This window comes from Antechinus flavipes, chromosome 1 (genome assembly GCF_016432865.1).
Source record: "Antechinus flavipes isolate AdamAnt ecotype Samford, QLD, Australia chromosome 1, AdamAnt_v2, whole genome shotgun sequence".
Classification (NCBI taxonomy): Eukaryota; Metazoa; Chordata; class Mammalia; order Dasyuromorphia; family Dasyuridae; genus Antechinus; species Antechinus flavipes.
In genome coordinates this window covers 661187070-661211854 of record NC_067398.1, presented here as the reverse complement: position 1 = coordinate 661211854, position 24785 = coordinate 661187070, and the positions used below count along the sequence as shown (strand labels likewise).

Here is a 24785-nt window from a genome sequence, read left to right as displayed (position 1 = left end):
GAGAGGATTTTTTTCCTGAATATCTGGATAGAAGTATGTGAATATTAATGGAGTATGCAAGCTGTCCATCTGTCAACCCTCTTCGTTTTCACTATGTGATTGACCCATCTCTTTTTCCACACATATATCTGACATTCTTTATTTCTGTTTGGTGATGTGATGTAATCTGCTATGTACCTTTGACTCACCCTTAGGTTTACTTCTTCAGAGACTCTGGTACTCCATAACCAGCAACCATCCAATATTACCAAAGGGATATTCTTAAGGATAGACCTTTTTTTCAGGGAAAAGCTTGGGATCTTGCAATCATTGAAAACACTGGTTTCCCATAAGTGTTTCAGCTTGATCTTCAGTTCAACTGGGAGTCCATTATAGTGGTCATTGTGTAAGATAATCTTGGTACAGCTCTATGGGGTTATTCAAGCACCTGCATATCCTGGTCTGGGCAATAGCATTCTTTATCCACATTTTTTTTTTTTTTTTTTTTTTTTTTACTTAGGGATAGTAAAGGGATACCTTTAGTGATATCAACACAGCTCTCAGATGAGAAGCCCTTTAATGTTTTGGGGCTAGGTGCAGTCTTCTCAGTGTAATTCATAAACAATAGCATCTGGAGCTTCTCCGTATAAAGGGAACCCTTTTCTATTCGGTTTTTCTCCAAGATATTTCCAAAACAGTTGCAAACACCTTTGGTTACCTTGCTTAATAATAATTGAATATTTTCAGAGATCTTACATTGTCTACATTTTAAGTCAATATTGTGACTATGAAGATGTGGTTTTGTTATAGACTACTATTTGCAAAAGTCTACTAATGTTTGCTTCTCAAGTCTTCATATGGATATTATTCTTATAAATTAATTGATACATATGAAATATACTAGTTTATTGATATTCTCCTGGTTGCTTCTTTTGGCAATGTAATTATTTTTTACAAGTCAATTTATCCTCCATTTTAGATACCTTGAGAAATATTTAATATTCTCAAAACCCTTTCCTCTCCAGCATGGATCTTCTGTGTACTGTGTTCTAGTCCAGTTCTTGTTTATGCTTTCTTCAGTATCCATTTCTATACTTCCTTGTGCCATGTATCTGGGACTATAACATTCGTTTCAAAATGTGGAATCCCCACTGTCAATGATGTAAAATACATTATAGAAATTACAGACCTTTTCAGTTTTGGGGTTTTTGTGTGTGTGTGTTTGTGTGTCTATTAATCTCCTTTCCATTTTAATCATGAGTACCCTTAAGACAGTTTTTCTTTGGTTCTGTTGCCCGGCCTTCTGCAAATTTAAAATTGTTTTCCTTCACAGCTCCTTGCTTTTTTTTTTGAATGAGGAGATTATGCCTAATTAACATTTTACAAATGACATCATATCCTAAATACATATGTGTTTGACTATCATATATCTGTGTGACAAAAAGATCAAATGTTTGTTGACAAAGCTTATTTTTTGGCTCTTTTAATTTCATTATTATGGAGACTGGTTTATGTTGGTTGAATTTCTTTAGAAAATGATGAAAACATGTTTTGATGTCTATTTTTTAAACCCATGTCTTTTCAAAAGCCCACAGCTTGTTGAAATTGTGTGCAGCATCCTTTTATTTTTATTCTAGTTTGTTTTGATGTCTATTTTTTCCTCTAATCAGTAATCTGAGTATATCCAGACAGTTGATCTGACAATGATTTTCTATATCAGTAATCAGTTCTTTCCTGTCTGCTAAAATAATTGGTTTCATTTTTTGTGATGTTATTTGTTGTTTGTCTCTCTTCAAAGAAAGTATTCATTATAGAAAATATAGAAATCGTTTGATTTCTGAATTGCATTTTTAATGAATTTTCCATGCTTTTTTTTTTTGCATTAAAGACACCAAGTGTAACATATGAGATGATACATGATAAAACCAACTCTTTATTTGCCTTTCTAGAGAGAGCTTCTTAAGTCATCTTTCCATTTAGCTGAAATCCTCCTTTTGTTTTTTAGTTTTACAATGAGAATACCAAGATAAATAATTCTTTCTCTAGTAGTATATGCACTTGATTATAGGGCAAAAATCTTACATTTACAATAAAATACAATATTTAATGTTTTAGAGAGTCTGAAAATTGAGTTTGCAGCATCTTCTGCCCCCTTTTTTAATGTCAGAGCCAGAAGGAACTTTAGAGCTCTTCTAGTGTAGGTATTAAAGTCCAAACCTTCTGACAACTGGTCCAGGATTCTGTCAAACTCTTGTTGCCTGTTGACATAGACTGTTTACATGGAAGGCCAATAATCCTTTTTAAAAATTTTGATAGAATACTAAATTGGTGCTTTAAAAAATAATCCCTCCTCCTTTTGCTTCCAGGTGCACTGACCTATTCCCATAACTTTATAAAATTATAGATATATTCAAAGTTATAACATATATAAGTGACCTTACTATAGAATGTTAGAACTGGCAAGGATTTTAGAAGCTGAATGTTGGGTAAAATTTCATTCCTATTAAGAGTATCACTGTTACCTGGTCATTCTTCCTGGAATTCTGACAGAGTCTTTGGCCTTTCATTAAAAAAAGGAGGACCAGCATCTAGAGAGTCATTGGAACTCGGCATCTTCAGCCATGGCATCATCAAGAAAGCATATATCCAATCATCCATGTATCACATGGGTCCAAAAAGAAGTTATCTTGAAATTCCAAGGAGATGTTTTTAAGGTAATCGATATTACCTTAGATTTTTGTAAAGGGTCCTCCTAAGTAGTAGGACAATGGGAATACCTTTTTATTTTGAAGATGTACCTTTCTCAACTCTACAGCTTAAGTGGTTTGCACTGTGATTCAGATACCCAGAACACCTTCATTGGCGAAGAGTCCCTTGTCCCTAGTCTTTCACTAGATCACCTTATCTGCTATTAGGAACCAGAAAGTCACTGGAAAGGCAAGGTTTCTACAACCAAACACCATTTTTTAATGGTAAAAAGTAGCCCAGGATGAGCAGCCATGGGTTCTCTCTTACAAAACTCATTACATTATCTTTTTCTTTCCCCCAAACCTACCCCCCTTTTCTGAAATTCTCTATCTCTGAGGGAAGCATCAGCCTTACAATCTCAATTAAATTACCAGTCTTTTCAATGTCAAAGTCTGACCAGCCTGTTCTTGATATTTTGCCTTCTTGACCTCTGTAGCATCTGATACTATTGACCACCCTCTCTCCTTCACAGATGTTCACTCTTTTCCTTTCTTTGAATTGCTGAAAATGATATTAGCACATGTCACTTATGAAAACTTTCACACCTGTACACTTAAAAATCTTGGAAATAGAATGTCAAGCTATTTTCAAATTTCTTAAATTGATGGTTTCAGTGAGTTTTTAAGCCATTTGTTAGGAAAATAAAAGTGGAACACTTTCTAATTAGTGTGCCGGAATGACTTATTGATATTAGGAAGTACAGAAATTTGCTAGCTAGATTTCAATAAAAATCTTGTAATTCATGAATAGATTTTAAAATGAGCATAAATACAGCCAACAATGTACTTAATCCATTTGGATTTAATGAGTATGTTTGAAAAGTCTCTTTTTTCAGCAATGGCAAGCTATCAAAAATTATTACACTGAGTTTGGAACCACACTTATGAATTGCTATATCAAAGTGTTAAACTTAAAATTCAAAAATAAAGCATATTCGATCAATCATATTATTCTCTCCAGACTATCATTAATAGAAAAAAGGATTTTTTGGTACGATTTATTTTCAAAATATAATTTCATCTTCATCTCATCCTTTTAATTTTTTTTTTATCTTGTAAGTTATCAAAGTATAACAAATATTGGTATATATAAATGGTGCATGCACAAAACAATGTTACTGACAGGAATACATGATGAAAGTTTGGAGATAACTGGTCTCTACTATAGCTGAAATCTTAAAAAGAAGCAACTAGAGATGCTCCCTCACCCTTGACAGTTATGTGGAAAATAAGGTAATACAAAAGATTACATTAACAACTAAAAAAATGACAGAAGAAATTGAGGGAAGCATAATTAAGAACTTAAAAAAAAACCAATCTTGGGGTTCTTTTAGGATGGCATCAAACTGGCTCTACAAATTTCAGGGCTTTCCTATAGTAAAATATTGGATTTATGATTTTTATTAATGTGAGTTCTTCTGTTCCTCCGGCTGATTCTCACATAGTTCCTTTGTACCCTAGTGTAATGACCGCGTATTTAAAATCAGCCGGAGTCAGGAATTCAGATTAAGGGGAAAATCTTCAATATTTATTGAAGTGAAGAGGTGAATAAAGATTGCAATAGCAAATATAGGCAAGAAAGATTGCGATAGCAAATATAGGCAGTTGCGACAGGACCGTGGCAATGGCAATCCCAAAAATCTCTCCTCCCCTTCCTTTTCCACTCCCCTGCCTCCACCCACCAAAATCGTCATTTCCTATACAACACATCAGGACTTGCACAAAGAGTGGGTGGGGGCCATTCTTTTTCCAAGCTTATATATTAATAGAGTATGGCCCAATTACTATTTTGCCTCATGTGCTTGGGACCTCAGTGCATCAACTCAAGCCTCAGCCCATTATACCCTAGTGGTTTTTTTTTTTTGGTGAGTTGCAGAGGAGTGCCTCCCAAAAATTCATTAGTTGGTAACCTGATAATTAGTTCATTACTTGGTAGCCCCTCAATTGATTAGTTTTTCCAATTAGATCATTGATTTTATAGGGTAGCTAGGTGGTACTGTGTGATAGAGTTCCTGGTCTGGGGCCAGGAAGACTCATATTTCTGACTTATCAATAACAAAAGATATAGAATGAGTCTCCTGAATCAAATATGGCTCTGATGTGTTAGCTATTAATGGATGAGATTAGATAAAAATATTAATAGTATTTATATTATTTTAAAGTTTGAAAAGCACTTTAGTTTCATTTTGTGGACACAGAGTATTAAATGACTCATCCCAAGTGCCCAAGGCCAAATCCAAACAGGTTTCTTCCTGACTCCTAGTGCCACTCAGCTACCCAGACAAAGTAGTATTGAATGTTGAGTATCTTGTGTGAAGAAGTCCAGGAGCTAGAGCTTAGTGTGTTAGCAGCTTTTGGGTAAGGATCAGTGTAGGGAGAGTAGTATTGTCAGTAGTATTCAGCAGACTGTTGTCTAGACCTAAGGAACAAGCAGATGAGATGAGGCATAGGAGAAACTACCAATCATAATATAACAGGGAAACACAGTTTTAGTGATAGGTGGTCTTGACTTTACCAGGCATGTGCTAGAACTCCCTATGCCAAAAACACAACTTATGTGTACTCTACTCTGTCTTGGTAATTTTAGCTTTCAAAAGCCGGAGGAAACTTATCTTGGATCTGGTTCTGAGCAACAAGGAGGCACGTGGTTGCTGAAGTGGAAGTAGAAGGCATCTTGGAGGCAAGTGACCACTCCATCATAGTCTGTGAGAGAGAGCCTATATCTTTCAATCAGTCTTTATTAACCAACTGCTTTTGCTAATACTAGAGATAAAAAATTAAAATTACTTCCACCTCCACCACTACCCACACAAGGAAATCACATATACCACCAGACGCGTACAAAATTAATGCATAGTAATTTCATAGGAGGGCATTAATATTGGTGAGGAAGCATCCGGAAAGGCTTCATGTAGCAAATACCCCTAGAGTTTTGAAAGAAACGAAGGCTTTTGAAAGGGGGAGGGGTAAGGAAGGCATACCTTACAGAGCTGGGGATAGGCAATCCAAAGGGCTAGAGCTGGGAGTGTCCCATGAGAAACATCAAGGTGAGCAGGTAGAGGAGTAATAATGGATATTAAAGACTACCGGAAGCCTTTCTTAATCCTTATTTCCCTCTGTTACTTATTTCCTATTTATTCTGCACATAACTCATTTGTGCATATTTATCTTCCTTGAGGGTAGGGGCTGTTTTTTGCATTTCCAGCATTTTGCACAGTGTCTGGCACACTGGTGCTTAATAAATAATGTTTGACTGACTAGAGAAGTGTGGAAGACAGATGGACTTGCATGGAAGATGAGAGTCCTGTTTTGCATATGCTGAGTTTGAGTTACAGTTTGAAATTTCAGGCATGTGGAATTGGGTGGCACGCACACAGGGCAAGAGACTAGGGCCAGATACAAAAACTGGGGAGTTATTGGAACATAGAGATCATAATTAAATCCGTGGAAGTTGATTAGGCCAGTAAATGAAAGAAGAGAAGACAGCTGAGAATAGAGCCTTGTGGTACAGATTTAGAAGGAAGGCTTAGGGAGCAATGATACCAAGATCCTATAGCATCATGAAGATGCAAAGAGGAGAGAAAATCCATGAGAGGGTGGTTAATAGTCAAGTGTTGCAGAGAGGGGGGAGGTTAGGTGGCACCAGTCCTGCAGTTAGGAGGACCTGAATTTAAATTTGCCCTCAGACATTTGACACTAGCTGAGATCTCCTAGGCAAGTTATTTAATCCCGATTGTCTTGCCCTCCCCCCCAAAAACAAACAAACAAACATGAAATCTGGCAGCTTAGTTCATTGGTGACTTTGGAGGAAAGAATTTCAACTGTGGTATAAAGAAAGGAGGTGGAAGTGAGTAATCAGCTTTTTTTTAAGCTGCCAATCAAACAGCATTTATTAAGTGCTGCTTGTTTAGTCAATGGTGACCTACTCTTTGTGACTCCATTTGGGATTTTCTTGGAAAAGATATTGAAGTAGTTTGTCATTGTCTTCTCTGGATCATTTTACAGATGAGGAACACTTATGTCTGACACTTGTAAGTGTGACACTGGACAAGTCATTTAACCAGTTTACTTCAGTTCCTCATCTATAAAATGAGATGGAATCAAGGGTGCACATAAAGGAACTGGCCTTGCTGAGAAGGGTCATCTCTCTCCATCAGATTGGAGTACAAGAGAATGAAAGATGATTCAGGTTTTGAGATAAAGGGAAGAGGGGGGAACCCAGGACAGGGTCAGAGGCATCTAATTTAGTGAAAAGCCAATGGACAGAGGAATGGCCATCTTCACACAGCTGGATCTTGCCTCATATGTACGTAATTTTTAATTTGACCTGAATGATAATATGTTGATAGCATTTGCATATGACGCAAAATTATTGAACACAATGAATGACAAAATCCAAAGCTACTGACAGGCTAGAATAATGGGATAAATCTCCTCATTTAACTTCGGAAATACAGAATAGGGGAGATATGACTAGGCAATAGTTTTTGTAAAAACAAAAGCAAAAAACTGGCATTTTAGCGGGTTGCAAGTTCAATATATGATACCATGGGTGATGAGTCAACCAAAAAAAAAAAAAAACAAACCTTTAAAAGCCCAAACCCACTGTTATCCCAGTCTGCATTAAAAGCAGCACAGTATGCAAAATGAAGATGATTGCTCCACTGTGCTGTGCTAGTCCTATAAAGAATACTATGTTCAGGTATGAGTAATGCTGTAGAGATAATAATTGTTCAAGGCAAGTTGGACTAGACAGCCTTTGAAGTCCCTTTCAAATCAATTCTTAAAACATTCTGATTATAGCTCATTTTGTTGCTAGACCCATACTTTTTCAATTTGGTAGTTATCTTCCAGAATTTGTACTCGACCCTAAATCCTTGAAAATTCCTGCTAACAAACAGCCAGTATCTATGGAAGAAATCCATTGTACTCTGAAACAATTCTAATTGTTAGGAAAATTTTCCTTAAATCTACCTGATAGGCATTCAATTATTCTTAGTTGAACAAAAAATGTAGCCCCTCTGCCCCAGCACAGCTCATCAAAGGCACATCCAGAAAAGCTTCAATTCTGTTCAACATTCTATTTGGTAAGGCACAGAAGGGCATAATCCAATTAAAGAATGAATTTTGATCCCAAATGATTTACTTTTTTTTTTTTTTTAAGTTCTAGCACTTTAAAGGGATGAAGTTTGCATTTTTCATTTATGTGAAATCCAATCCCTCATTCCCCAAAAGAATAGAAGGGTGCTTGAGACAGGCTGTCATTTTAACACTCCTTGCCACATGAGCAGAGTCAAATCACAAACTGAGCATTACAGTGAAATGAGATTTTAGCCTATGTTCTTCTACTTCACCAGGTTGTTGAGAAAAAGTGATCTGCAAACTTTCAAAAGCTTTATAAATATTCCATGTTACTCTATTTTCATTAAATAGGAAAAGTTACAAGACAAAAAAGTTACAAATATTCTTTTAAGAAATGTTTTTCCTATGAAAACTTCATAACTTGCTATCCCCACCCAAGCAAGCAATTTGTCAAAAAAGTCTCATCTTTAGACTCTATTGCCTTTGAATAAATGAGTTCCAGGAAGTTGTATTCAAATATTGTATTTAATCAAGTTCATAATTTAGTGTTTATAGGTATCATGTAGTGACATACCAGTTGCTTCTTTGCCCATTTTTTTTTATACAACAAGAACATAAGAGAGTAGTCAAATCCAGTTCTGAAGTAGATCCCATCAGCTAAGGGAATCCTTCCCTCACATTCTAGACTTGCTCCCCCCACCAATGAAATGACCAGCATCTCTCTATACTTATACTATCTCTTAACTTAAATAAACTGTACATTAATAGCTACTTAAGAGCAAAATTTTAAAATCATGTATACAAAAAGCAGCACAAATTTAGCTTTTCCAAGATAGGTGGGGGGCCTCCACAAAGTTATATCCATCCAACCATGTTTTCTGGGATCAAGGGAAGCTCTTATGACCCTGGTCCCAAAATCAAAGTGGCAGGGTGCAAGGAAAGGAAATATGCCACCCAAATATCCTGATCTGCCTATATTGAGAAGACAACTCTCCTCATTCTTGAACCAATTCATTCCACCTCCATATTGTAGCCTGTCTCCCCAAGCAAAAGGCCACAAAAATCAGGTGGATTTCTGCTTAGAATCTGGGAGACAGAGGGGACGAGGGAAGGAGTTAGAGGAGGGGAGGGAGCATGAGACAGAACCAATGGGGCCGAGGCCAAGCCTGGTTTTATTTCATGCGAGATTTTCTACAGTTGCAAGAAGTTCAGGTTTCAGAATTCCCGGGGACTGCTTGGCCCCTGATGCCTTGATGTCTTCCAAGACGCCTGTGTCCCAAGTGAAAGTCAGAAGAGCTGAAGGCACCTGAAATCAAATCCATCCATTCACACTCAGTGTCCCCCAGTGAAGGCAGGAATTGTTGGGAAGTCTTTGTCCTGCTCTCCCTCTTCACTAGAGTATATTTGATGGCACTATCACTACATGCTAATGTAGCATTTATAAAACATTCTTCTGCCCAATTTTCTGTCCCATTTTACTTGAGCTAAAGGTTGCAATCAGGACGTGTAAGAGCTAAGATTCACATTCTTTAGATTTCTAATCCAGTTCTTTCACAATGCATACTTATAATTTAGAAACTGGGTAGTGGAGAATCAGATGTTTTTGGGCAGCTGGAAACAAGTATCACTATTCTAGGAACACTCCCAATTTCTATTCACTTCAAGTCTCTAGGTTACCTAAGGAGTCTTAGATATTGGTCTCAAAATACAAGTATTGTCTCCATTTGACAGGAATGTTTTAGAGCAGTCCTGGGCTCAGAGAGGAAGTTGGATTCAAGGCAGCAGCATAGTGCCATGGGAAAGATTCCCTGGTCACAATTCTGTCTTTGCTTCACAGCTTAATAGTTGTGTGACCATGGATAAATCACAATCTTTAAACTTCAATTTCCTTATCTATAAAATGGGAATGACAATACTTCCCCCCCCCCCCTCCTCCCCCCCCAATTTCCCTTACAAACTTGCTGGAAGGAAAGCCTTTTCCCATCCAAAAGTTCTCCACTCCATGTTACAGAGAATAGAGCTCAGCCTCAGACTGAGATTCCCCAAATTTGTATTTCTATGGTTTTATTAATTTGAAAAAATTATATTTGGAATGCACTAAGTTGTTAGCTAGTTAAAAAGAACCCTATGTAGTATATGCAGAACTACAGAATGTTAGGGAGGATTTTTTTTTTAAACATGGTCCAGAGCAAATAGGCAACATGTCCAAGGCCATCCATGGGTCATTACCAGGCCATGACTCAAACCCAAGTCTTCAGATTCCTTATGAGCCCAGGGCACTTTATTAATATCATTTTTTCTTTTAAAGGACAAACCTTCCCTTCTCCCAGCAAATGTGAACTATGAATCCTGATGTATGGCAAATGATAGGGTCTTGGGGGAAGAGTACCCCCCACTGAGGAAGATGGCCAGGGTTCCCTCAACACTTACCAGCCCACATTCATTGAAGGCTAAGTTTTCATCCAACAGTTTATGCCCGCCTGCGGGAAGCAGTTCAAAGGGCAGCCAGTCATCCTGCAGTGCCTCCCTCACAAAGGTGTAGAGTGTGGACAGCCGCTCCCGAGCATAGAAGGTACCTGAGAAAGGTGGGGGATGGGACAACAAAGCACAAATGTTACATTCTGCATCTCCATAGCAACATGAATAGGCCAGCTGCCCTCTGCTTACCCTCCTGTTCCACTCCTAGACCTGGTGTCTCTCCTGTGCTCAGGCCCAGTAGGAGCAGCTTGTCTTCCCCTCCCCCCATAAGTCCCAGGGATGCTGGGTTTGACGAGGCCAGTTTACCCTGAAGGATGTGCCCATCCGGAAAGCGGACCCGTAAGAGGGTGTAGGTGTACTTTCGCATTTCCCGCTGCTCTTCCTTCTCGCGCATGGCTTTGGTCCGAAGCACACTCAGCCGCTCCACTGCATCAGCCCTGGAGAACAAAGAAGGCTTGGCCTGACCCAGTCCAACCCCACATGGCAGGGTCTCGCCCTGGATTCCCTCTGAACTGCCTGGCCCAACCTTTGCTTCTGCTCCCGCTTGAGCTCCTCGGCTGTGAGGTTGAAGAAGTCCCCAGGTAGGTCGAACTGGGCAGCCAGAGGGGAGGGCTTGAAGACTCGTCGCTGCCGGTTCAGTTGAGCCCGCACCGGTTCTGAGGTCTGCAGGGTGACTTTGTGCTGCTCCAGCTTCTCCACTTCGGCCAGGGCCTCCTTACTCAGCACATAGTAATCCTCTGAGGTATCTGCAGAGGAACATCTGGTCTTTATGGGGCCTCCCAAACCCTTGCCCCACCCTCACAAGGAGCAGGGCCTGGCCCGCCACACCGATCTCCTTGGGATGCTCTCCCCACAATGCCCACGGCCCATCCCAGCCCCTTGCCTTGTTCTGGAATAGGGAGAGTCATCTTCTCAAACCCAATGGCCTCGAAAAACTCGTTGGCCCCTTCTAGGCAGTTGATCCGCTCCTATAAAAGAAGTGGGAGCGTACGGCCATGGCCTTGGCCCCCTCCCAAAGAACTCAGGATAGGCACATTTTCAGAGCCTCTTTGCCAGGGTCTGTCCTAGGTTCAGCACTAAGCTTAGACACCCCCTGCAGCACCCCGAGGCATACAATACAACAAACTGCTGCACAAGACCAAGAGGGGAGGTTGCTCCGAAGAACAGCACTTGGCAGGAGCTCAGAGTAGAAACAGCTCAGTTCGGCTGGGGGGCAGAGCACATGGTGGGGATCTGAGGAGTCGGGCAGCCCCAAGCAGGGTGGGCTTCTGACGCCTGCCAGAGCAGCCTGCACATCACCAAACGGGCAGAAGGGAATCTATCAATGGAAGGCTGCAAGTATGGAAAGGGCAGGTGGGAGAAGGGAGAAAAGAAAGGCCCTATGACCTGTAAGGGCTCCTCTGAGTCTAAGTGCTCAGCCCTGAGTGTCTACATCGGGAGTGGGACAGGATGGAGATGGAAGATGGGTGTACAGGGAAAGGATGACATGGACGTTACCTGAAACACTTTGTTTTGCAATTTGATTTTCCTATATTTCTCCTCTTCTGGGTGAAGATGGATGTTATCTAGATACCTGTGCCAAGAGAGGAGAAGATGAGGTTCCTCAGATAAATGACAACTGGGCTTTCGCTTCCCTGGGGAGTGGTGGGCTGAGTGTGGTGAGAGACACGATTCCCCAGGCTCCAATCCCAAGCCACCTGCACACTCTATGGTGCCAGGGCAGGCGGGGTCCTCCTTCCTCCTTTCAGAAGGCAGAGGAGAGACCCAGAGGGTCAAGCTCTGTCTATTGACAGCCAGGTAGGAAGTGCACCGACTTGACATGGAAGCAAGTATGAAACATGCGAGAAAAGCTGGGTGGATTCTGAGGTTTTAGTCCTCCTAGAGTGAGCCTAGGTACTCAAGGAGGCTGGTTCTGTGCTGGGAGCCCCATTCACATTTTTCCTGCTCTGAGACAGGGCTGAGGCTATGAGAGAATGGTCTCCTGTACTCATCACAAGCATCAGCACACAATGCCTCTGCCTGTCTGAATCCATGGGGTCTCTCTTTGCCAACATACCCAGAGAACCCAGATTCCCTGGGGCTGCAGGTACCCCCAACAAATGGCACAGGGGAAAGGACCCTGGGCATATAGTCCTAAGAGCCAAATTCCAGTTCTGACTCAGGGTGACTGTCAGTAAATCATTTTCTCTTTTCGATCCTCAGTGCTCTGCTTTCCACCTCAGACACAGGGGACACCACACACTGGGTCTGGAGTCGGGAAGGACTCAAATGTGGCCTCAGACACTTACTAGCTGTGTGACCCTGGGCAAGGCACCTGGTCTCTGTCTGCCTTCGTTTCCTGAACTGTAAAATGGGGATAATAATAGGATCTCCTTCCCAGGGTTGCTGCAAGGATCAAATAAGAAAATACCTGTGAATCACTTGCACAGTGCCTAGCACATAGTAGGTGCTATATAAGTGCTGTAAATTTTATATTATTGCTGTTGTTGCTATGAGAGATACTGGACATGACAACTTTGAAAATGCCCCAAGGCTTCTTTCCACAAGAGTGTCTTACTTGGCAATGGTGTCCACCCCCAATTTCACTTTCTCTCGGTCCCTGTTGAATGTATGGATCTTCATGATGGAAGCAGCCACTGGGTCTTTTTTCGAGTGCTAAAGAAGAGACAGAGACAACAACTCCTTTCTATGGCAGGTCCAGATTTAGCGATGGCTTTATTTGTAGCAGCCCAAGGGGACAAGAGGCATAAGTCTGATATGTTCCTTTTTCCAAATGAAGAAACAAGGGTTTCATGAAGACATGGCCTGCCCAGATGTGAGAAGCTAGACTTGGGCCTAGGTCCTCTTGGCACTAAGGTCAGCTCTATCCATTAGGCTACACTGCTGTTTAGGCTGGTGAAATATTTATGTTACTAAATTCGTAAGAACTTGGGGCACAATAGATTTGGAAAAGGACAAATAAATGACAAGTCAGCAGGCACAAAGAGCTGATGCACCTTCGTCGAGAAGATCCCCAGATCCCAGAGTTAGGTCAGAAACTCCAGCATCATTTTACATATGAAGGCTGAAGCCCAGAGAGGGGACAGACACCACCTGATGAGGTCCCACAGCCCATACGCCACCCTATGCTCATTTCCTTTGTGGACCAAGTGGCTCAGGCAGCAGGAGTGTTCTGACCACACAGCTTAAGGTGTATTTTAGCAGAGTGTTTCCTGAAGCCCCCACCAGTCTTCTTGGGGTTAAATGGGAACACAGGGATCAGTGGGTTTTTGTGGGATGCCCCCCAGGCCTTGCCTTTGGCCTTATGTTACTTAATATTTTTTTTTACCAGTAACTCGGATACAAGGAAAGATGGTATGTTCATCAATAATGATACAAAGTCAAGAGGTATAACTAAAATTACAGTCAAGAACTGAAAAGATCTTGACAAGTTAGAATATGGGCCCAAATCTAATGATGAAATTTAATAGGCACAAAGGTAAAGTTTTATGCTTAGGTTAAAAGAAAAATCAACTTAGGACAAAGTGACAGACACACTAGGGAGCTGAAAGGAACCCAGAGGAGAGCCAAGATCTGAATCCAGGTCTGTGGACCCACAACCCAGGACTCAATGTTGACTACATTACACATAGAGGACTTCTTATCATTTCTGTACACAGTAGAGTGGATTCTTGTCCAGGGGAGCGAGCACTTTTCTCCCAACAACAGGAAAGACAGGCAAATTGGGCCCCAAGGTACACCTGAGCCTGAGCTTCTTCTCACCTTGTTAATGGCCTCTTTGATATGGGCATCCCGTTGGTCTTTTCTCAAGGTGGCTCCAGTAAATGGGCAAGTAAAATAAACCCCACTCACAGATAGATTTGAAGACCCCTCCTCCTTAGCTGTGAATGCCTGGGGGAAAATAAGAATGAGTTTGTGGGCCAAGCGCTCCTGTCCCCCCCTCCTGAGATTAGACTTCTCGGGAGTCACTGGGATAGGTCTGCTCACTCTTCTTGGACATTGCCAGGCCTCCATCCTTCCTCTGGGAGGACTCCCTTCGGCAGACAGGCAGACCTCTCCTCCCACCAGTTGTTAACTGGCTACACAGCCCAAGAAAGGCATTCAGCTGCTGGTCCTCTGCACTATCCACTCACAAAGTATTTTGTACCTTTATGATAACCACTCACATGTTTTATGCTGTCTGGATCCAGAAAAGCTCTCCACAAACCAGAAGGATGGGCTGGACAAAATTTAATAGGGGCAAATGTAATGTTCTATGCTTACTTTACCAAGTGAGGACAAGTGAAGGGTGGCTAGACAACAATGTGAAAAAGATCTTAAGGTGGCAGTAGACCAGAAAGTTCACTTAAGCAGGTGGGATGTGGCAGCCAAAAAATAAAGCTAAAAGGATCTGGGGTTGCATGAAGGCATGGCCTGAAGCCTGCCCTGGTCAGTGGTATGACATGTTCATGTGCAGCACTGGGCATTCCATTCTGGGAAAGTCGCACATCCACGAAAGAGAATACATGTGGGAAATCCCGTGAGAACTATGTGAAGGCACATCTAGCTTGCTGAGCTCTGGCTTGGAGAAGAGACTTCAGACATGTCAAAAGCTCTCACATGCAAGTGGGAAGAGGCTCATTACAGTTTCGCTCCAGAACACAAGTTGAGGAGCAATGACTAGAAGCTGCAGCAAGGCAGATGTGTGGGAGTGGATGCCCCTTGTCCCCAGGAGGTAGTAGGGGGATCTTCAGGAAGAAGCCAGATGGACAATTGTTGATACAGGAGAACCAAGAATTTTGGTCCAGGTACAAATCAATCCACAGATGGCTTCAGGGGCACTTTTCCTTGCTCTTTTGATTGTGTGAACAGAGAGTCTGCCAAAGTTTACCAAGTACTTTCCTTACAAAAACTCTGTGGAGTCTGGAGTCTAAATATTTTTTTCTTTCTCAACAGTATTTTATTTTTTCAAACATACAAGTAGTTTCCAACATTATTTTTTTTAAGACCTTGTATTCCAAATTTTTCTCCCTCCCCTTTCTCTTCCCCAAGACAGCAATCATTTTGATAGGGGTCAAACATGTACAATCCAAATTTAAATATTTTTATCCTCTCCTTTTTATAGATGAGGAAAACAAGCCCCATAGTGGTTAGTGACTTGCCCAAATTGTGGTTTCTTAATGCCAAGGTCAGCACTAAGTTATGCTATTATCATTGTATAAAGCCCTTCTCCTATAGCTTCTTATGATGTGAAGGGACAGGCATGGGAATGGATTTGCTTGTCATTTGAAGAAGTCTGGATTAGTGGGCCAGAGGTCCAGGCTACTGAGATATGTAGGGGTAAGGGAAGGTAATCTGCCTCCTAGAAGCACCCTACCCTATGTCAACCTAGGTCTTCTGCAGTATTCCCATCTCATACATAACCTGTTGTTTCATGAGAGTATAGATTTGCAGATCTCAGAACTGAGAGGGATCTCTGAAATCAATTTATGCTGAGGGGAAACTGAAACCTGCAAAGGTTAAGTTAACAAAGTTCACAGATCAACTGGCCTAAAAGTTGAGGGTAGGAATCACATCTCATAATCCATGCATAATCCCCTCTCTATAGTGCCTAGTACAGTAAATATCTATGAAAAGACTGATTAAGCCAAAGGAAGCCAGAGAGGGTAGACTCCCTGCTGATGTGGCCCTTGCCCAAACTCGTCACCCCCTTCTCCAACTTACATTTGCTCCAGAAGTCTCAGCATTCCCACTAACAGTGGCTTCTGCTTGTAATTCCTTCTTCACTGAAAAACAGAAACCAAAAAAGAGAAGGTGAGGTGTGACCAGAAATGCACCTGCTTCTGGGTGTGTGTCTGTCCTTGTTCCTCAGACGCATCTACACCCCTGCCATGCCTCCCTGGCACCTGACTAGGCTGTGCTATCCCAGGAAGCACACAGGGTCCTAGCTGTTGAATGCAAACCGTCAATCATTCCTGCCTCTTGGCAATGGTTAGAGTCCTACCAGACCAGCAGGGGGCAATGTCGCAGAGGAACTTCAGGGCTCTAAGTACCCCAGGTGCCCAGAGCTGAAAGATCCGACCAACAGTAATATAAATGTGCCTCTTTATTCCAATTTCTCTCCACCCTACAGAGCCCATGCTAACCACCCCCCCAAGGCTCCTTCTGCTCTCGAAAATGTCTCCCTTTAGGTCCAGGGCACCCCTATTCGAGCCCTCTGGGTTTCCCACCTGGTCATCTTGATTCTCTATGCTCCCTCACTCCGCAGCTCTGACCAGTGGCCATTTCTACTTTCCTGTCACTGTTCCCCTGTCCCCTCCTTCTACACTCCCACAGCTCCGAGCCTGGTTGAGGTCTCCTGTACTAAGCACCTTCTACCCACCGCCCTCCAGGCTCCCCGGGATCTGAGGCCAGGGTACCCTCCACTCCAGTAGCGCCCAGCACCCATCCAACTTGCCAGACTTGGCTTTTAAAGACTTTCACAGCCTGGCCTCATCCTACCTGCCCCCCACCTCTATCCTTCTGAACCCCGAGTTCGTATTCTATCTCTGGGCCGCCACAGGGGCCGTTTCCTATGCCTAGAATCCTTTCCGCTGCTTCAAATCTTATTTCCTTTGACTCGGCTTCTGACTCCTTCTCTGTGAAGCCTGTCCTGGTCCCCCACCCTCTATTCTTGCCTTTGATTGCACTATTTTAAATTGTGTGTGCGCACAGGTGCACAAGCTTGCACCTTGTCTCCCTGGCAGAATGTAAATTCCTTAAAGGTAAGGACTGCTTTGTTTCTGTGTCTCTATCCCTAGATCCTGACAAAGTATTACATGCTTTATAAATGTCTTCCATCAAGACCACCAAGAAGAGATCTTGAGTAGATCACAAATTTGATCACAGTAGGGATCAGAGAGCTCTAAGATGAAGGCAGAAAAAAATTTCACTTTTCCAAATCCAGGTCTTTACCACCCCAGCCTATCCATTCTGCCCCCTTTTCTCTGCCTGGCAAAAGGTCCTTTCTGGCCACTGGGCCCTTGCTGCTGCATTATAAGCCTACTCTACTTTTATCCATCCCCTACTCCGTTTTCTATAAACCTCATAACTAACCTCTGCTCTTCACTTCTCTGTAGGTATAGGCCTCTTATGTAGATATATACCCTGTAGGTATACTGCTAAGGAAACCAGGGTTTCTGACAAGCATTTTTCCTCCATTCTGCAAAACTTCCCTTTCTCTCTGGGAATCTGAGATCTGCCTCCTTATTCCCCTTCTTTTTCTTCTCTAAGACGTTGCTCCAGCGGGCAGTTCTTTCTCATGTACCTTCAAGCTCTTCCTTGCCATTGGTCCCTTCCCAAGCACTGGTCTCCCTAGTTCTAAAAAAGCCCATATATTGATCATTCTCTCTCTTCCCCTTTACTACTAAACTTCTGGGGGAAAAAAATTAAAAACTGTGTGTTGTGTTGCTAGTAAGATTATCTTCTGCTCCCAGTATACCACTGAAATTGATCTTTCAAAGGTCAACAATGACCACTTACCTACCAAACCAATGGTCATCTCTTTCCCCTCCCTCTAACTCACTAACCACTCCCCCTCTATAGACACTCTCTCTGCACTTAGCTTTGATGACACCATGTATGTCCTAGTCATCATTCCAGTCCTCTGACTTCTTCCCATTCTCTTATCTGAGGCCTTCTACAAGGTTCTGTCCTTAGCTTTCTCTTTCCTCACTCTCTCTAAGTCAGTGAATTCAGGTTTTATCTCCTCATGCTGACACAAATGACTTCCAAACCTACATAACCAGTTCTGATCAAGTCTCTGCGAGGCACCAGACCAGCGTATGAACATCATTTATGATTTTTTTCCTAAAAAACTAATACCCAACTATGGTCTATGTCTTCATATCATATCTTGCACCTGTCCTCTTCTTTGTTTCTACCCCCACAGAGGGTGATAAATTTCCTGGTAGGTTTTCTGCCTCCATCTGCCTTTTTCTCCTCTAATCTCATATCTATATTGTACTCAAGTTAATCTTCCTTCTGCAGAGATTTAGTCATCTTATTCCGCTATTCAAAAACCTGGTCACTTTCTTGGTTGCCAAGTTAAATTCCTTTAATGAACCTAGCTACCATTTAAATAGTATTTTAATATCTCCTTTGACACACTACTCACTCCTGGGCAGTATCCCTGTTTTACAAAGGAAGAAACTGAGTGACTTGGCAAGTCCTCTCCCCCACCCCCAACCCCAGGATCACATAGCTCATGTCAGAGGTCATATGAATCACAGGCGCAGAGTTCTGGTCCCATGACACTCTCCCCCCCGCCCCTCCAGGTGCCCCAGCTGATATTCTGTCACAACTGGTACCTGCCCCATGTCTTATCTGGCCTCATCCATCAGTCTCATCCTAGGCAACAGCTAAGAGTCGAACTAGACAGATGTCCTTTCTTCCTAAGGGGCTTTCCCCATACACTGCACCCTAGAGGCTAGGACGTCCTCTCTCAGGGCCAGCATGCTCCTTGGAAAGCTTTCCCTGATCTCTCATATATACTGCAATAACAGAGAGGAGGCGGCCAGCCAGATTTTCCATGTGCTTTGCCCACAATAACAGGACTGGGCCCATTCTCTAGGCCTGCACACTCTCATCTTTCCCCACAGAGCACTTCACAAATGTTCTTTAAGGATTCTCCCTGTAGGGAGGGGGTATGGGGAGAATGTCACCCACACTGGATGGAAGAGACAGTTCTTCTCCATGGAGGGAGGCCATCAGTCACTGACACAACACTAAGGAACTCATTATCATGTGGCAGATAATTCCCTGACCTTCCTTTTGGGGTGATATAATCAAATGATCAAAGAATCCCACCCCCCTCCCCAGGGAGGGTGGAGCTGTAAGTCAGGTGGCAATGCCCAGCCCTCACCTTGGTTCCGGATAGAATCTTGGGATGTGGGTCCCCGGGATCGTGGTTGCTTCTGCTCCAGCCTGGCCAGGGCCGCCGCGGCTGCCATTTGGGCCTCATTGGTTGGTCCTTGGCGGGACTGCTTGGTTACTTGCTGGCTCTGCCGTTCCCTGGGGACTTTTTCCCTGAACAAGAGGCAAGGAGGCAGGTGAGCCTGAGGCCAGTTCCAAGAGAACTGCAGGTTTGTGCCTAGATGGGGGCTTTAAGCTCTTCACCTCATATCAGGGAGAGCTCTGTTCAGGGGGAAAGTGACTTGCCCAAGATCACTGTGACTATAAGGAATAGCAGGGCTGCAACTGCAATGTGAGTCTTTGCATTCTAAACATGATGCTTTTAGGACTATGCTCTTTGTTGTCTAGTCACTTCAGTTGTGTCCAACTCTTTTGGGGTAGTTTACTATTTCCTTCTCTAGCTCATTTTATAGATGAGGAAACTGACACAAACAGGGTTAAGTGACTTGCCCAGGGTCACCCAGCTTTGAGGTCAAATTGAACTTGGGTCTTCCTGACTTAAAGCTCTATTCACAGTGTCACCTAGCCAGCCCCCTTGTCACATTGCCTCTAATGGCCACTCTAATCATCAAGGATTAACACAAAATAGAGGAAATGAAAAATGCCAAGGCTTACCTTGTTAACCCTCCTTCCCATGGCTAAACTCAAAACTAGGTGGGAGGAATTCCAAGACATCATCTTTTGCTTTCAGCTTATTGTATCCAACTTTATAGCTACTATAAATCTCTGCTCCGTAAGAGTAGGGACTGTTTGTCTTAGGGTATTTACTTCAATGCCCAATATTCAACACATAGTAAAATAGTGGCCAAATAATTACAAATGAACGCCTGAAGCAGCCAGAATGGAACTTCCTCACCAGTGTATTCCCACCTTGTTTCCTGCTTTCTCTACCCGTATCTCTCAATTCTTCCTATCCTGCAAGAATTAGCTCAAGTTCTACCTCTTTTAAAATCTTCCTGGCCCTTTCCAGTACAGCTACATGGTTTGAGAAAAGCCAAATTAGCAAATGCTCCTAAGCACCGTGGCTGACATTTCACACCACGAATCTTTCAGAGCCTTGTTTCTATTCTGGACAGGAACCAACTCTCGCTGTTGACTCCCATCTCACTGATTCAATAATCACAGTCATATTCTAGAGTACCTTCATAGTCTGGTTTACAACCACTCTGTAAGGAAAGCAATACAGATGTTATCTCCCCAACTTGACAAAAAATGAGGAAACCAAAGCTCTGGGAGAAGTGATTTGCCCACAGTTACATACAGTGTCAGAGTCGGGGCTGAAAGCCAGGTCCTTCTGACTCTCAAGATTCCAAAAATGAGTACCATACAGCAAGCATGATGCTGAGTGCTTGGAAAAATTAGGATCTCTGTCTTTAAAGGGTTTATCAGGAATTTTTCTTTCCAAATTTCCCTTACAAACCCACCATCCTTAAATGTTCTCAACAGAACCCAGTTTATCTCCCAGCATGTCCTTCCTCACCTCTATAGTTTCCCCATCCTCAAAAGACCTCCCCCTTTTCTCCCATAGACCACCATCATTTCACTCAGCTGTGTGGCCTCTCTGCCAGGGGAGACCCGCTACTCTACCAATCCTTCCTCTCACAGATCCAACTCCCTTTTTTTCAAAAATGCCTTTCTGCCAGGCATCCTCTCTCAAAGACTTGTCTTCCTGACCTCCAAAACCACAACTATCACCATCACAAATTTATTAAATACCTTCTATGTGAAAGGCACAACACTAGATATTGGAAACACAACAAAAAATCAGTCCCTGATCTCAAGAAGGTTATATTCCACTGGCCAAAGCAGTATGTAAACATATTAGTAGATATAACAAAAAGGGGAAAACAACTAAGAAAAATTCTCCATAAAAGGAGGTACCTGAATAAAATCAGAGGTGAGAAAAATACATTTTCAGGTCCAATTACAGGAAAGCGTTGAGACAGGTATTTGAAAACAGGTAATTGAAAATTAGCAAGGAAGCTAATGTGGATAGGTGTGGTAGAATATGTGAAGGGGAACAATGTGATATGAGTCTAGAAAATTAAGCTGGAACTAAACTGGGCAAGGCTTCAAATGCCATCCTGAGGATTTTGTATTTTATTCTAGATATAATAATGGGGAACCCACCAGTTCTGAAGTCAAAAGGACCTGAGTTCAAATCTGGTCTCAGACACTTAATACTTCCTAGCTGTGTGATCCTGGGGCAAGTAACTTAACCTCAATTGCCTCAGCCAAAAAAAAAAAAAAATAACAATAATGGGGAACCACTGAAGATTTCTGAGGAAAGTAACATAGTCAAACTTGTCAGAAAATATTATTTTGATAGTTTGACAGTGACTGATTGAGGAGACGCCAAATAGGAGATTAATATTAACATGAATGGGAAGGTGGTGATGAATCAGAGAAATGTTGTGCAGGTCAAACTGATGAGACTTGGCAACCAAATAGATGTGGGTAAGTTGGAGAACAGAAGACTCAACTTTGAAATTGCAAAGTAAGAGGTCAGCAAGGCAGCAGTGAATACAGTGCCATGCTTGGAGTCAGAAGACTCACCTTCCTGAGTTTAAATCTGATCTCAGATACTTATAAATTGGGTGACCCTGGGCAAGTCACTTAATCCCTGTTTGTCTCAGTTTCCTCATCTGTCAAATGAAGTAGAGGAGAAAATGGCAAACCAGTATCTTTGCCAAGAACAGTCAAATACAACTGAAGAACAAGTAACTAAGGAGACAATGATGCCCTGGAGAGAAACAGGTAAATTTGGAGGTGGGACAATTATGGAGGGAAAGAAAAGGAAAATGAAACATCCAGATATCTAGGAGTTAGCTGGTGATTCTGACAGAGGTCAAGAAAGATCCTAAATTGGATTATATAGACTTAAGAGTCAACTGCACCAAGAGGATAATCAGACCCCAAGAACTGATGAGATTAAGGACACAGAATAGGGCCCAAGATAGAACAATGAAAAATACTGAAGGGGATAGGGGAAAGGAATAATCAGAAGATACTGAAGAGAATAAGTATCACTTAGAAGAAGAGATTAAGAAGGTAAAAAGAAATCAGGATTAAAACAGAAAAATTCATCAAAATTAAAATATCATTCTTAATCAAGGAGAGGGCAATTTAGGTTGAATATTATTAAAAACTAGACTGGATGAGTAGGAAGGTAGAAGAAATACAGGCAAGAAGGGAGATGACTAAGAGTTTGGAAGCAAGAGATTATAAAATAACTAAATGAAAGTGTGTGTTGTATTTTTAAGAATGGAAAATCTTTCACATCTGTAGGCAGCTAATAGTCTGACAAAAAGAGACTCAATGTGAGAGCTAAAAAAAATGAATGTGACACTTATGGAAATGTTTTTCATAACTTCACATGTGCTTTCTTAATAGGTTATGGGGGTAGATAAGGGAGAGATTCTATTACTCAAAAAACAAACAAAAAATTATTTTAAAAATAATTGGGGAAAAATAAATTTGAAAAAAAAATGATGGAGGGAGCAAGCTCCTTCCTGGAGATAGAGGAGGATTAAGAATACAAGTGCGCCTTGAAAAGCGTCATCTCTTTGTCAGAGATCACAGCAAAGGAGAGAAGGGGAACCATGTTCTGCAGAGTCCACTGAGAACAAGGAACAAGGGGGCCTTAATTTTCACATTAAAGTAGAAGGGCTGGAAGATGTGGGAAAGGTTTATTGAGAAATGCAAGGAGTCAAATCAAGGAATAACGGATGCCTCGCTATGTGGGCCTAGCAGAGATGGGACTGGTAACGTCCCAAAGTCCGTGGCCTCCCCGCTCCTAAGGTGAGCAGCGGGAAGGAAGAGAGATGGCATCTACACAAGATGGTATGGAAAGGGGTTCTGGATCCAGGAGGCAGCGGCGACGGAATAGTCTCCCAGCATGGGGAGTGGGGGGCGGCTGGGGCTTAGCCCTCGGGACTGGCCGAGGGCGAGGACCCGCCGGGACTGTCGGGGGCGGGACGCGGAGGGACGCGTGAGGAGCAGGGGAGGGGGCTGGACCAACACGCAGACACTTGCAGCGTGTGGAAGGTCCGACAAGTCCGTGTTTTAAGCGGGGAGGCAGGTCCTTGAGCAAAAGGAGTGTCACAGTCAAGCCCATGCTTAGGGAATAATTGAGGCCGCCCCCTCCCCTCGCCCGCCCCACCTCCTCCAGGCTCGCTCACCCCGCCGTGTCCGTGAGTTTCTGCCCAGGCCCCGCGCTCTTGAACTTGATGTCCGCCTTGATCTCCTGAAAGAACTTTTTCATGGCGGCCGCGGGGAAGGGGAAGGGGCAGCGGCGGCGGGGGCTGGGACAGGCCCGGGCCGGAGCAGCTCCGGTCAACAACCGGAAGGAAAATATACCACCCAGGAAGTCCCGCCTTCCCTCTCACCCACCTATCCCCCTCTCCTACCCCACCCGACCACGTGACAATCGGCCGTCCCGGCCTCTCCTTCCCTTTCGCGGCTCTATGGTTGAGGCGGGCTACCCCGGGGGAACCGGAAGCGCCTGTCGGCGCTCTGGCTCCATAAGTCCCACCTCCTTCATCTCCGCTCGTCGTGCCTCTCTATGGTGCAGGAGCCGCTCTGGAATCGCTTTCCTCCTCTCGTTGATCTTCCGGTCCTGTTGCCATAGGTGATAGAAGCCAAGGGGCGGGGCAAACGCGCAGGCTTCCTATAGCCGGCGCCTGCGCCCCGGCTCTTGGGTGGGGCTCGATGGCAACTGACTACTCTTCTTCCCTCCCTCCCGTCTGTCCTGGGGTTTTATCTCAGACGTATCACCGATGCTTAATGTGACTTATCACATTAAGAGCGGTGACAAGACTATGACTCTAGAGGGATGCTGGACTTAAATGGGAGTCAGGGAGACCCGGGTTCCAATCCCACTTCTGACACTTACTAGCTGTGTGATGTAGAAAGAGTCATTTAGGCTCCCTGAGCCTCAGTTTCCTCATTTGTAAAATGAAGATAGCAGTTGTACCTACCTCACAGGGTTATTGTGAAAAAAATAAGTGGTCAGGGGATGTGAACAATTTTCAAAAGAGAAAATGCACATTATTACCAATTATATGCATCATAGTACAATGGAAAGGATGCCTTGAGGATGGTTGAGTCAGGGGACCTGGACACCACATGGCTGTGCCTCAGTTTCCTCATCTATAAAATGGAGAGAAAATAGCATCTACCTCACAGGGTAGTTGTGAGGACCAAATGAGATAACTTACGGGCGTTGCAAACTTTAAAGGGCTATATACACGCCATAAATCGGAATGTTATTTTTATATTATATATTTACATATAAATATATATGTCTATAAAATTATCATTACAATGAGGGAATTGGACTAGACCTCCAAGTTCCTTTCCATTTCTAAATCTATGTTTCTATATTTTTAAAAAATTATAATGTTAATATTAATATAAATGCAAGTTAAAGCAACTTGTGTTTCACTTCATATCCATCCAATTAGCAAAAATAATTTTCTGGTTTTGGTATGGGCTTGTAATTTCACTACTGTGGGGAATTCCTGCTATGGAAACTTCCTTTCCTGACAGTAGATGAACAACTTCTCT

At 42.8% G+C, this 24785-nt stretch overlaps 1 protein-coding gene and 1 long non-coding RNA gene across 4 annotated transcripts; one reads left to right on the top strand and one right to left on the bottom strand.

Moving 5' to 3' along the window:
- The first annotated feature begins 1735 nt into the window (after nt 1-1735).
- Nucleotides 1736-9043, top strand: LOC127544933 (uncharacterized). The gene is made up of 2 exons (XR_007949563.1): nt 1736-2693; nt 5314-9043. It is a non-coding gene; the product is annotated as an uncharacterized LOC127544933 (long non-coding RNA).
- UBXN6 (UBX domain protein 6) lies at nt 8315-23940 on the bottom strand. Of its 3 annotated transcripts, XM_051971904.1 has the most exons (12): nt 23752-23940; nt 23399-23463; nt 19168-19331; nt 15990-16051; nt 14049-14177; nt 12844-12941; nt 11784-11859; nt 11170-11254; nt 10813-11032; nt 10593-10723; nt 10239-10384; nt 8315-9114 (listed from the first exon to the last, which is right to left on the bottom strand). In XM_051971904.1, the coding sequence occupies exons 1-12, from the start codon at nt 23758-23760 to the stop codon at nt 8986-8988; spliced, it is 1314 nt and encodes a 437-aa protein (XP_051827864.1). In that variant the 5' UTR covers nt 23761-23940; the 3' UTR covers nt 8315-8985. The 3 variants fall into 3 exon arrangements, with proteins under 3 accessions (XP_051827864.1, XP_051827865.1, XP_051827863.1); XM_051971905.1 differs by lacking the exon at nt 23399-23463; XM_051971903.1 differs by lacking the exon at nt 23752-23940 and having other exon boundaries at nt 23399-23595.
- Between the last annotated feature and the right edge of the window lie 845 nt (nt 23941-24785).